This window comes from Coffea eugenioides, unplaced genomic scaffold, assembly GCF_003713205.1.
Source record: "Coffea eugenioides isolate CCC68of unplaced genomic scaffold, Ceug_1.0 ScVebR1_2099;HRSCAF=3065, whole genome shotgun sequence".
NCBI classification, from domain to species: domain Eukaryota; kingdom Viridiplantae; phylum Streptophyta; class Magnoliopsida; order Gentianales; family Rubiaceae; genus Coffea; species Coffea eugenioides.
The window spans coordinates 81,280-94,851 of NW_020862554.1; the positions used below are offsets into that span (position 1 = coordinate 81,280).

General features: G+C 40.1%; 1 protein-coding gene across 1 annotated transcript; it reads right to left on the reverse strand.

Annotated features, from left to right (window-relative positions):
* Positions 1–1,200: 1,200 nt before the first annotated feature.
* Positions 1,201–2,088, reverse strand: LOC113756225. Its single transcript, XM_027299988.1, has one exon. It carries the CDS (start codon positions 2,086–2,088, stop codon positions 1,201–1,203), a length of 888 nt encoding a protein of 295 aa, XP_027155789.1.
* Between the last annotated feature and the right edge of the window lie 11,484 nt (positions 2,089–13,572).

Here is a 13,572-nt window from a genome sequence, read left to right on the forward strand (position 1 = left end):
TAATCACCAAGAGTTAACTTTCCAATAAGATTATTTACCTTCAATCAAGCCTTGTTGATGATCAAACCACAACAATCAAGTGGCCAAGTTGCTACCCTAAGCTCCACAATCAAGATGGATGGCTAGAGGTTGATAAACTTTGAAGGAATTTTCTTTTCTTCCTTGCTCTCAATCTCGACTCTCTCTCTCTCTTTTTCCTTTGATGTTTAGTTGGTTAATAACTTAGGTTTCTCTTGTATGTTCTAGACCATGATATAAGTCAAGACCATTAGAGATATTTTCCACCCAACCAATCATATAAAAGATGGTATTTTACTTCCTAGCCCTTACCACTTTATTTTAGTTTTCTCACACTCTTACCCACAAACATTTAAAAATCTTTCAATTAACTCCGTAGGATCTAAACTTAATCTAGTCCAAACAAATTAATCTTACTTAGTTTCTCTACTAATCACCCAACTAACTTAATCATCTATACTTAACCATGTATTAACATACACAAATGCAATTAAACAACAAACTTTTTGTCATGGGAAATATTAAGGGTTTAAACCCAACTTAGGATTCTAATAAATCATAACACTAGAGTTTTTTTTTCTAGTTTAGGGTTTTCTAAGTTTTTTAAACTTACTTAACCTATATCAAATGGATCAGATCCTATACTTACCTGTATTAAAACACACACTAGCATAACTAACTGTAACTACAACTTGAACTTATGATTAATACAAAGAATAGGGTTTCAATTCCTAACCCAAATTAGGGATTTCTAATTAGCCCTAAAATCCAATTTTACCGCACAAATAATTCACCTCACCTACTATCAAACTTAAGGACTAACCGGGGTCGCACAACCTCCCCCTCTTAGAACAATTTCGTCCTCGAAATTAATTCCTTTGTTCATGAACCATAAAATGCAGGGTTACAAAAGAGTGCGTGGCATCAGTGTCTATTAAACACTTGCGGTACGCCGAAAAGAGAGAGCGTACCTTCGATGACTGCCGAAGGGTCAGTCACCTCTTGTTGGCCCATTGTATACACTCTGGCCGGTACTTTAGATCGATGTCCCACTGCGTTCGTCGGCTTAGTTGTGGTCCATTCTGTCGGTGGCTTAGATCCCTCTTTCTGCATCTTAGGGCATTGGGCAATCAGATGTTCTGTACTACCACATTTAAAATATTTTCGTACCGAACTATTTTTTCAGCAGTTATCGTCGGTGTGATTACCCCCGCAGAAACCACAGGTTTGCCTAATTCCCGCACTTGACCCTCCACGCTGGGCACCCCTCTGGGGCCCTTGCCCTACCTGACCTCTCCCAAAGTTACCCTGGTTTGGGGTTCCTGCGGGTCGTGAACCATCTGTTCCTCGACCCATCTTAGAAGGTGGCTCGTTTCTCGAGCTCTGTCCATCCGTGAAGTTGCTCGAGCTAGGTTGCCTCATTTTCCGGTCATGGAAGGTTTTGACTTGTCCCCTAGCAGTCTCAATTCTCTGAGCCTTTTGTAGTGCCTGGATAAATGTGTCCAACTGAGTAGCCGCTAGTGCCTCCTGAATCTCCACATTTAAGCCTTGAATGAAGCGACTGATTCGCTTTTGCTCCGTTAGCACCAATTCCGGAGCGAAGCGAGAGAGTTTCGTAAACTGGATTTCGTACTCCGCCACACTAGATGCCCCTTGGCGTAGGCGGATAAAATCATCCTCTCGCATCTCTTGTACAATGGGTGGCAAATATTTCTCATTAAATTCCCGAGTAAAGTTGATCCACGTGCAGGGGATCTGTTCCCGCTCCCACTTGGCCTTAATCACATTCCACCAAGCTCGGGCAGCCCCCTCAAACTGAAAAGCAGCAAAAGATATCTGCCGCTCCTCCGAATACCTAAGCGCGGGAAATATATCCAACATGCGGTCCAACCAACCCTCCGCTAAGTCAGGGTTGGGTCCACCTATAAATTTCGGGGGTGCAAACTTTTGGAACCATTCTAAGACACGGTCCTCTCCCTCCTGATTACTCATATTATTTCGAGGGTTTCCGGCATTATTTGCCTGGTCCTGACCCTGTTGATTAATCATTCGTTCTAACAGGTCAGCCATTCAGCTGTAGCTACCTGATCCGGCTCATTTTCATGTTCTCCTTCGGGGCTTCGTCCTCGCCCTCTATCTCTACCTCGACCACCGAAGTCCATTTAAATTCAAAAGTCTATAAATCGAAACATAACGTGTACTTATTATTCAAACTATGAACAAAATAAAGAACACAAAGCATATGCACAAAAGACACGCAAAAGATAAGCCCAAAAGATTATACTCAAATATCTACATATAGTTACAAGGTCACACCAAAAGATATATAAGTTATCCGACATCCGGTCGGTGCAAAACCCATTATGTACATGAGCACCCCGGCTCCAAAAATGTAGTCAATCACCAGATAACAAAAGAAACCAGCCATACCGGTTATAACAAAAACATGTCAGATAGTCAAAAGAAAATCCCAACAACGGCCCTACGCGCCTCCCCTAGGGCCACAATCCCCAACGGAACCTAAAGTGTCCACCTCGTCCATCAGCTCTGGGCCGGTAGCTCGTGGTGGTGCCTCCGCGGCCACATCTAACAGGACCTCACAGTCTAGCATGATACCCCGAGCCCTCTCCCTCAGCTGCCCCTTCATATCGAAGAGATGCTGGTGTGTGTCATGGAGCTGACGACAAAAAATGTCTGTCCTCTCCTTCTCATCTCTGAGGCTCTGCTCCATCTCTCTAATACGCAGAGCCTGACCATGGGCAACCTCCCTGGCCTCCTCCAGCTGTCTAACCAAGCGATCGGCCACCTTCCCCATGCGACGTCGCTGGTCGTCCACCGCCAGGACAACCTCGTCTGGGTAGCCAAACGTGTGTTGGCACTCACATGGCCGATTCATTCGGCCAAAAGGTGAGTACAACGTATACGGCCCCCCAGGCCTCCTCTGGAATCGAAGCACACGCCGGTATAGTACCTGGTTCACCGGGCCCCCCACACTCGGAGGTCTCGGTCCGAGTCCAAATCCACTCGGTTCCCCGGCCTCCATACCTACAATACTTATTTGGTCAGTTCTTCAGCATTTCAACTTAAAATATACCATTCACCTTAAATAGAATCACATATTCCTAATACCTATCACGTATGTCCCAATTGCCCAAGTCCTCTAACCTAGGCGCTCTGATACCACCTGTGATGCCCCCACTTCTCCCAAGGGCGAACCCGAGGGTATCGGCGGGACGCCTGCCTAACTCGCGTCAGGACTCGAAAACACAAAGCAATAAAACTATATAAACCAAAAGAATACTCTGTACAATATATATATTAGCAAAAGAGTTCTATTTACATCCTCCAAAATAGATATTCAGATCACTACATCACCATATGCTAATCACCAAAAGTATAAAGTAGACCCGACGTAGAGTCCTTATGCAGATCGGGGATCACTATAACAAAAGGAACATCTTAATTTCCGGCTATAACAAACCAAGCCTAACTATACTAGTGACAGTGCCGAAGAGTCCCCCGCGTCGACCCCTGTTTAGGAAAACAAAGGGAAAGGGGTAAGCTATAAGCTTAGTAAGTAAACAGGGGTAAAAACATAAATTGCACATTAAGATGAACAATTACTTCGCAAAGTTGCCAAGTCAAACGCAAAAAGTAACAGTACAAGATAAGGATACAGGTTGGCTCCAAAGCCAAGTCATGCGCCATGTGTGACCTCCTGTCGACACTCCGTCGACCACAAATAAGGGTCCGTAGAACTCCGCTTGTACGCCCACCTAACACCTTATCACCCTCACTGGCCAGTCACCTCACAAAATGGCTCGAGGAAACGAAACAAAATTGAACTTGGTTCACAAGCTCGGTTCACAAACTTGGTGACCTCGAGACTAGGTTGGACTGACTTCGACCAAGCCCCGACCGGCTCGAATAGTCAACCTAGGTCTTGAGATTGGGCCCACTGTGATACCCCAACTTTTAGGATACTATTGTTGTTTAGCCTCAAATAGAATATTACGGTTTCTTTATTTTATTGTTTTGTTTTACAGACTAGAAACCCTAAATTCTAGAAATAAAGTCTAATCAAAACCCTAGTTTCATTTGTGACTGACCGTTTTCTCAAATTTCTCATATCTTAACCGAAACCCTAAATTCAATTTATGAAATTATAAAACCCCTCACATTTTCTTAAAAATGCCCTTTTAATTGAAAATTATGATTTTATAATAGCCCTACCACCCAATCACCCCACAATAAGTGCTAATGAACATGAAAGTAAAGGTTTTCACTTTTCGTTTTCAAGTTGGAGCAAGTTAGGGTTTCACGTTTTTCCGTAGGGTGATTTTTCGGTATGGAGTAAGGATCAAATTTGGTACTTAAGAGTGACTTTTAGGTGAGAAATAATATGTGATTAGAAGCAATGATAAAAAGTTAGTGAATAGGAAGTAAAAACCCTAGTACGTGTGATTTAAGGAAAAACGGTGCGAACCGACGTGTACCGTGCACTACCGATTGAACACCCCACTTGACTACCATTTCCTTACCAGCACATAACCTTGATATTGGTGGAAAATATCCCCCCTCATAGCTATCCTCTTGGCCGAAATATTGGACTCAAAATGCAAGGAAAGAAAAAAAATTTTGGATGGTTTTGGTAGTGCCAAGTGTTGGCAATTTGTGGCTTTGACTAAACTTAATTTGCTTACCTTCTTATCTTGCAAATTAGCTCATTCTTCCTCATTTTTTTCTGGTTTGGCCGAGACAAGAGGAGAGAGAAAGAGAGAGCAAGAGAAACAACCTTCTTTCATCTTGATTTGCACCATTTGAGTGAAAGAAACAAGATTCTAAACCGATTAACTTGTGAGTTGTGAACTTGGGAAGCTAAGGGAACCAAAAATTTCAAGAGGAGGTGAAGTATTACTCTTGCAAGCCCTTTTGTTGAGGTATAAGGTCTGACCCATGGCTTTGGTTCTTTTATTTTTGTTTAAGTTGTTATATAACTCATGTTTGGTTAGATTAGTAGCTATACAAGTTGTTGTGATGATTTTTGGGGTGATGTATGTAAGCTAGGGTTTGACTGATTTCCTTCTTATACTTGTTGTAGGAGTGGTATATGATGTATATAGGCTTGTATAAGAGGTTGTGGTAGTGATTGAATCAAGAAAATGAAGAGATTGCCCTTGAAATTCCAAAATTCCAGATTTCTGGAATTGTATGCTTCAGTTCTGTTCGGTTTCAGTTCCTTATGTTAGAGGCCGAATTAGGCTTGTCACAAAACATGAAAGTTGTAGATAATGAGGTTTTATAGTTGTCTACAAAATTTCAGGCCAATCGGAGCAACGTAACCTGTGAAAAGACCAAACTACCCTCACTGCCCTAGGATGCATCCAGTTATCCGTTTTAGACAGTTCATCCAGTTGACCGTGTCTATTCACTATGATCCTTACTGATTTAGCCATTTTCCAAAACATGAAAGTTTTATTACTCTGTCTTAGATTTTCAACGCCTCCAAGAACGCCTTAAACGGACTTTGGTAGCCTGAGATATGGCCATTTAAATGTAGTATGGTTAACTAGCCGGTTAGTTGGAAGTTGGTTCTGTGAATTGGGAATTTGACTGGGTTACACTAGAAATTTGACTAAGTGATCTTCATGAAAGTTGTAGGCCTTTGTCTTATCTTTGAAATGGTATAAGTTTCACCCCAATCCGATAAGCGTAGCTTCTGTTGTGTCTGTTACGCAAAACTCTATCAAATCTGTCTCTTGTTAAACTTCATTTCCGCACTTGTTGTTAGCTTGATTTTGTCCTTGTATTGTCTTGAGCCTATTGAACGGCTATTGAAATTAGATTGTTGTGTGTGTACCTTTGGGTTTGAATGAGGAAAATAATGAAGTCATAAATGGCTGAAAATAGGAAAATACAAAGGGCATGCTGCCCAAATTTACGCTCGAGAACTAGAGAAATATACTTGCGACTTGAGTAAGGGTTAAGAGTGACTACTACTTGAATCATCTAGGATATTTGCGTCTTCTTTTACCGAGGTATATAAGTAAGGATTTGACCGAACTTGTACCCTTGAGAAATACAACTATGACTACTAGGAATACGTTTTCCTTGTACTTTCGACTCAAATGGCATTTCCAAGTATAAATGTTACAAAGTTATATAGTTTGAAAAGCGAGCGAGTGTTTCATGAATATTCTCCAAGTGAATTTCCATTTCTTGATTCTTATTGAACGAAACGTCTAAGTTTCGAATCTTAGCCATGTTTCAAAGTTCTCAAATTGAGTTTTATCACAGATTTGGACTCCGAACCCGGAGTATAACCCAGACATGATTACTAGGGGCACTTCATTTTGGTGAGTGCTTCCAAATACCTGATTGAACTGGACACTTGTGTCCAATACTTGATCAATATGATTAAATGATATATGATTGGCTTGATCGGGTAAGAGTGTACTTTATCGCACTTGCCCTTATTTGATATATACTTGTTTATTGTTGAAATTGAATTGATATACTTGTTCATGTTGTGCGCACTTCCTGGAATTCCAGAAACCCTGTGGCAAGTTACTCGAGTCGAGCCGGCAAGGGCTTGGTCGATTGGGTAACGAACCCTGGGTCTCTTGATTGTCGAGTGGAGTGATATCTCCTCGACTAATCGGTATACTCGAGTATTACCACCCGTGTTTATTGAGGATTTTGGGGCCAGTAGGGGGTTTGAATGATGGACGGAGAGTAGTGTAAGTGGTCTTCTACTGGATTGGTTACTTACTTGAAAGTTGACGGAGTGTCAACTATTACGTGATCAAGCTCCTGATGATGAATGGAAGTTGGCTCCTGAGAGCCATCCGTATCCTTATGCTTTGGAATGATTATTGCTTATTGGATTATTGTTTATTTTGAAAAACTTTTACACTCGCTCATTTTGAGATTGCTACTTGACGTGTTATTGCTCACTTTTATGAACTCTTCATGCTCGTTACTTTGCTATATCAAAAACTTGTACTTATAAATAATGGTCAATTTGCTATTTGGAACCTCACTGGGCTTTTAGCTCATTCCACTCCATTTATTTTCCTTACAGGGGTACGAGCGAGACGTGAGATATGTAAAGACTAGCGTAGACTAGTTGTTTTGACTTTTGACTTGTACTCGCGCCATCACTTGATTAGGATGATTGTACTTGGATTGTATACACTTTGAACCCGTTTGGGTATATCGAGGCTTTGTATTTTGAATATGCATCGATGTAAATTGTAAGTGTGAATTACGATGTTATTTATTGTCGACGGTTGTATTCACGTGATACGAGGGAGTGAGTCCTGGCGAGAGTTGGGCAGGCGGTCCGCTAAACCCTAGTGTACGTCCAGGGGGAGGTGGGGCCGTCACACCGACCATTTCGTCACACTTCACAACTCACAAAAGTCACCCCGAGCTACAAGCTCAAGGGGTTCAATCCCAAAATAATTCATATACACATGTCATGGACAAATATGTCCGCAAATTCGGATTTAGGTTGAGTGTGATAAAGTACACTCTCGGCTAAGTACCCGCTTATTCATATCAAAACACATAAGCAACTTATACAAACAAACAGCCTAAGTACTTACACAAAAACAAGGATATCAAAAGTGATGAAATCACGCCACGTATAATAGCTAGTAGGCCCCACTGGCTCCGTCTAGCTCACCACCTTCTGTAATAAAAGGTTGCATCACATTATACCACAAATGACTACTAAAATACATAAATGAAGCAAAACGGTAAAATGGACACACGCACGCGCGGAAACGGCAAACGGAAACGGAACGGCCGTCAAAACGGAAACGGAAACCCCCTCAAACGGTTTTGACTAAAAGTTAGGTTAGGAATGTCGGATTAAGGTGTATGAGACACCGTTTCGAAGCTAAGAGAATGATTTACAACTTTCATGAAGGGCCTGTAATCCAGTTCACAACGGAACTAGGGCAAAATGCACAAGACAGTTCCAGCCGTTTCAATTCAGGTTACCGAACAGGCCCTGTTTGAATGACCACAACTCATGACTCAGAGATCAGAATGTAGAAATTCCAAAGGCGTTGGAAAGCTCAATTATAAGACTATAACTTTTGTGTTTTAACCAAAAGCTGAATCAGTACATAGCATAGAAAAAATGGGTCCAAAGTTCGTGCTCAGAACTGACCGGCTTCAACGGCAGTTCTGGCACCTTACATTGTTTTGGGTATAACTGGAGTTACGGAACTCAGATTTGGATGTATTTTATACCATTTTGAAGCTAAAACAAATATCTACAAGTCTTATGAAGACCTCAACACCCAGTTCCTTCGTTATCAACATGAACTGAGCATGGTCAGTAGCCAAAACCACAAACGTCATCAAATCCCAAATTTTGCTTAGCCATTTGGGTTTCGATCAGAACTTAGGCTAAACTAATTGGATTGGGATGAAATTTTGCAGGCACAACAAGGACTTAAGAAGCTACAACTTTCATGTTTTGGGTAGACTCTGAATCAATACGTAGCACAAAGAAAAATGGAGCCAAATTTCGGGTTCTGGACTGCCCTGTTTTCCAGATTGAAAGGTTTCGCGCGCCGCAAACGCATGGTCCGTTTCTATGGTTCTCATGCAAGTTTTCTAACCAACTTCATACCAAATAAACACACATAAACCACCTCCTATTTTCCCTACAAGAAAACCGAAATTCCTTTCCCAATTTAATGCCAAAACTTACAAAACACTAACCATAATATAGATTCTAATCTCACTAACTCTAACTACTTCAAAATTTAACCAAATCAATGAAGGAAAGCATAAAGTAAGAAGCCCTAATTCTTTCTAGCCTTGACCGAAATTTCAGCAACATTACCATCAAACTAAACCATGAAATTACTCTATAATCATCATATATTCACCATAAAAAGTTCCAACCACAACAAAAGCATCACTTCACATGGTTTCAAGACTTAATCACCAAGAGTTAACTTTCCAATAAGATGATTTACCTTCAATCAAGCCTTGTTGATGATCAAACCACAACAATCAAGTGGCCAAGTTGCTACCCTAAGCTCCACAATCAAGATGGATGGCTAGAGGTTGATAAACTTTGAAGGAATTTTCTTTTCTTCCTTGCTCTCAATCTCGACTCTCTCTCTCTCTTTTTCCTTTGATGTTTAGTTGGTTAATAACTTAGGTTTCTCTTGTATGTTCTAGACCATGATATAAGTCAAGACCATTAGAGATATTTTCCACCCAACCAATCATATAAAAGATGGTATTTTACTTCCTAGCCCTTACCACTTTATTTTAGTTTTCTCACACTCTTATCCACAAACATTTAAAAATCTTTCAATTAACTCCATAGGATCTAAACTTAATCTAGTCCAAACAAATTAATCTTACTTAGTTTCTCTACTAATCACCCCACTAACTTAATCATCTATACTTAACCATGTATTAACATACACAAATGCAATTAAACAACAAACTTTTTGTCATGGGAAATATTAAGGGTTTAAACCCAACTTAGGATTCTAATAAATCATAACACTAGAGTTTTTTTTTTCTAGTTTAGGGTTTTCTAAGTTTTTTAAACTTAGTTAACCTATATCAAATGGATCAGATCCTATACTTACCTGTACTAAAACACACACTAGCATAACTAACTGTAACTACAACTCGAACTTATGATTGATACAAACACTAGGGTTTCAATTCCTAACCCAAATTAGGGTTTTCTAATTAGCCCTAAAACCCAATTTTACAGCACAAATAATTCACCTCACCTACTATCAAACTTAAGGACTAACTGGGGTCTCACATAGACCATTGACCCAAGGACTGAACAACTACTAAGGTCCAAACCACAAGTTAGTTGGACCTCTTTATTACACTCTACTAAAGCTAGTAATGGGCCATGGGCCCTTGGCCGAATTTGACACCACTAATCCACATGGATGGCCGAAACTAGGATAACATCCCTAGCTTCGTTGAGGCCCTCAATGGCCTTTGGTTCTCCACTTGGCTCTCGGGCCGTACGAACCAATGTTTGTAGTGTTTCATTCAACCTCTTCGCGCGAGCTCGTGTCATAGGCCCCAATGGCACTTTCACTTGCTCCACTTGGATAGTACTCTCAACCTCCTCATCAAGTATAAGTTATGCAGCTTGCACTCGTGTATAATTGGCTCTTTGTGGACAATATTTGAGTGCAGATTTCGAGAATGGCCAAGGTGCCGGCCCTGAATTGAATATTGATAAAACATGACTTGTTTAGGGTGGGTGTTTCTTACATGTTTGTGTATTAAATGACTGTGTACTTGTTGTGAATATTCGCTTGAGTGTTAAATACTTTCTAATGATTGCTAAATGGATTTTCGATGGGCGAGTGTGTAGTTTATCGCACTCGACCAAGCCAAAATGAATTTTCAATGATTGAATGCTACTTGTGCATAAATGTAAGCCTTTTGGCTGAACTGGGCCCTTGCCCTTCGTTGCCTGTCGACTCGAGCTAGAAATGGACTCGGTCGGACGACTGGTGACCCTGGGACAGTGTTTTGGTATACTCGAGTATGACTACGAAAGTTGGTGGAGAACTGGCCAGTGAATTGGCTAGTAGCGGGAAATGAAATCAATGAATGAATGTCAAGAACACTGAAGGAGTTTTCACTTGCAAAGAAATGTTTTCTAATATTGGAGGGATAAGGAAAATGGTTGGCGAATGAATGAACGAATGGCTCCATGTGAACATGTATCCTTGTAATGCGTGTGTTTTCATTGCTTTTATATTGTGAATGTTTTCTTGATTGATTATTGTTGAATTGCTTGGTTATGCGTATGGGAACCTCACTGAGCTTTAGTTCATCCCTCTATTCCGTTAATTTTGTTTTCCTTACAGGGTTTGAGAGCAAGGACGGGTGAGTAGAGGAAGACAAAACTTTTGACTAGAATTTTTGTTGTGTAATAGTGATAGTATTGGTAGTTGGTTGGATCTTAAACTTTTGTACTTAACCTTGAGGATTGTGTATCTATGTTAATGTTTGTATATATATTAAGTTTGATTGGCACATCATGTGACGCCCCCACTTCTCCCAAGGGTATCCGCAGAACGCCTGCCCAACTCTCGCCAGGACTCAAGACAATTCCAATTCAAACCTAGTCTAATACTAACAATGAAAGTCGGAATAAAGGTACGAAGTCATTTCCATACATAAATATCCAGTCTTACATCACAATTTCAAATTTACAATCACTTTCCCCAAAATATACAACATCCAAAAGTGTCTAGTCGATTACAATCAAAACACGAATACAAAAGTGCCTGTGAAATGACCGAAATACCCTTGACTGTCCATGAACCCTGTTTCGCGTCCAGATTTCTATTTTTGTGGAGTTTCCCATTTTTGACCATGAAATTGCATGATTTGGCTTTTGAGGTCTTCATAAGAAATGTAGGTTTATGTCTTGGGTTCGAAACGCCATAAGATTCGTTTCAATTCGATAAGTGTAGCTTCAGTTATGGGTATTGTGCTGAAAGGTGTATTTGATAGTTTATGATGTGTATGTGGTTAATTCGAGATGAATTGGTGTTGCTTGTAGGTTGGAAATGAAGCATTTATGGGGAAATGCTGTCCGAACTTATAGAGTGTATGATTGCTTTGAGTTTGTGATTTAGGGCTTGGATTCGAACAAGGTAAGGATATATGATGGATGGTTCCTGAGCCGTGGAGGTGAGTGACCCTAAACCGTTTCTAAAGTTACTTTTGAACCGTTTCTTGCATTATTTACTTGTTTGCATATCATGTGTGCCGGCATGTGAGTTCATGACATGATTTGGCTTAACTGAGTTCTTGGAAAGTCTGTGCTGAACACCAACGTCTCCACCTCTGTTCATTTGGAGCAAATGGCTCCCTCTTACTGTTTCACTGCTACTGGATATATTTGAGCGTTGGATGTTTAGGTACAATGATTTCACTGGCTCACGAGAGCAATAAACGTACATTTGATTACTGATTCATGACATCATTGAAATTAACGATTTTGAAATATATTTGAGTACTGATTTTACTGGTTACTCACTGAGCTTTTAGCTCACCCCAAAACTATTTTATTCCCCTCCACAGGGCTCGTGGCGAAGGAAGGCTTGTAGTACTTATTCACGTGGCTGGATGGCATATATCTTGTACAGTTTGGATTTGGAATCATGTTATATATAGTTGGGAATTGTTTCTACTTCGCTTATGACATGTAATTATTGGAGAATTTGATGTATATTTGAGATTTATATTATAATCTATTTGAGGATTGTAGTAAGTGAGTGAGTCCCGGCGAGAACTGGGCAGGCGGCCCGCCGAACCCTCTGGTTCGCCTTAGGGGGAGGTGGGGCTGTCACAGTAAGTCAATGAGCAATGCTCGAATCGACGATTCCAGATAGGAATCACAAATACGAATCATAACCACATTACTAAGTACAACTCGGATATGAATTCACATAGCAAAATTAAAATATAATTTCATTTGAAGGAGGACGAGTGTGGTAAAGTACACACTCGTCTCTCAAAGTTCAAATTCATATAACGGATAAGAAACAGTTAACCACTTAGCGATAAATTCATGCACTTGACACTTACCAATCAAAATAAGAGAGTGAGTGCGTAAACAAACCCTTAGGTGTTCCCCTCGAGATCCTCGTGAAGGTCTCCTTGAGCACCTGAGCAAACAATAGTTATCTATTACACACTATCACTTGAAAATCCTTTCTTATCAAGAGAGGGATTGTACACTTGTACAATCTAGAAAATACCATGGAATGGGGTTTTATTTGCTCAAAATTCAAGGTTCAAAAGTAGTGTTTATTAACACAAGGAAAAACTGATTTCCTTTATGAAGACAAGTCCAAAATGGTCAATTAGTATTGAAGGATAGGGAAGAGTTTCAAAAACTCTATTCCTATCAAGTTTGAAAATTTCCGATTTGAGGTTTAATCTTTGAAAAATCGTATCTCACTCTTCGTATGTCCAAAATTGGAAAACTTGGTACCGTTAGAAACTACTTCCAAAGTACTAAAAGTTCTTAGAAAACACTTTTCCATGATTCCAATTGGAAGATATTCGAAATTTGGCCCAAAGTTGCTGTTTTGGAAAGTCAAGACAGATTTGGGTTGATTTTCGACAAAGTTTGGAAATTCGGAAAAATTCACACAATGCGAACTAGCCTCTAAAATTTGGAAATCAATTAGAGTTACAATCAAAATTTAAAACAAAACAAGCGGAACAAGAATTGGAGTTTTGAGCACCAAGATATGGCGGCTCAAAGTTACTGAAAAGTGAAACCGTTAGGCCAATTTTCCAGATTTAAATCACGCAATTTGGGACTTTGGTTGAGCATCGAAATGGACTCAGAATGACACCAAATTTGGTAGTATTATACTACCATATAAGGGCTATTCCTATGTAAAATTTCATAGAAAAATACGTATGGGAAGTTGGTTAATCAAATCACTAAAGTTTCCAAATTTCTAAGCAAATCTGCCTGGTATGTAAATTTTCCTTTTCTAAATA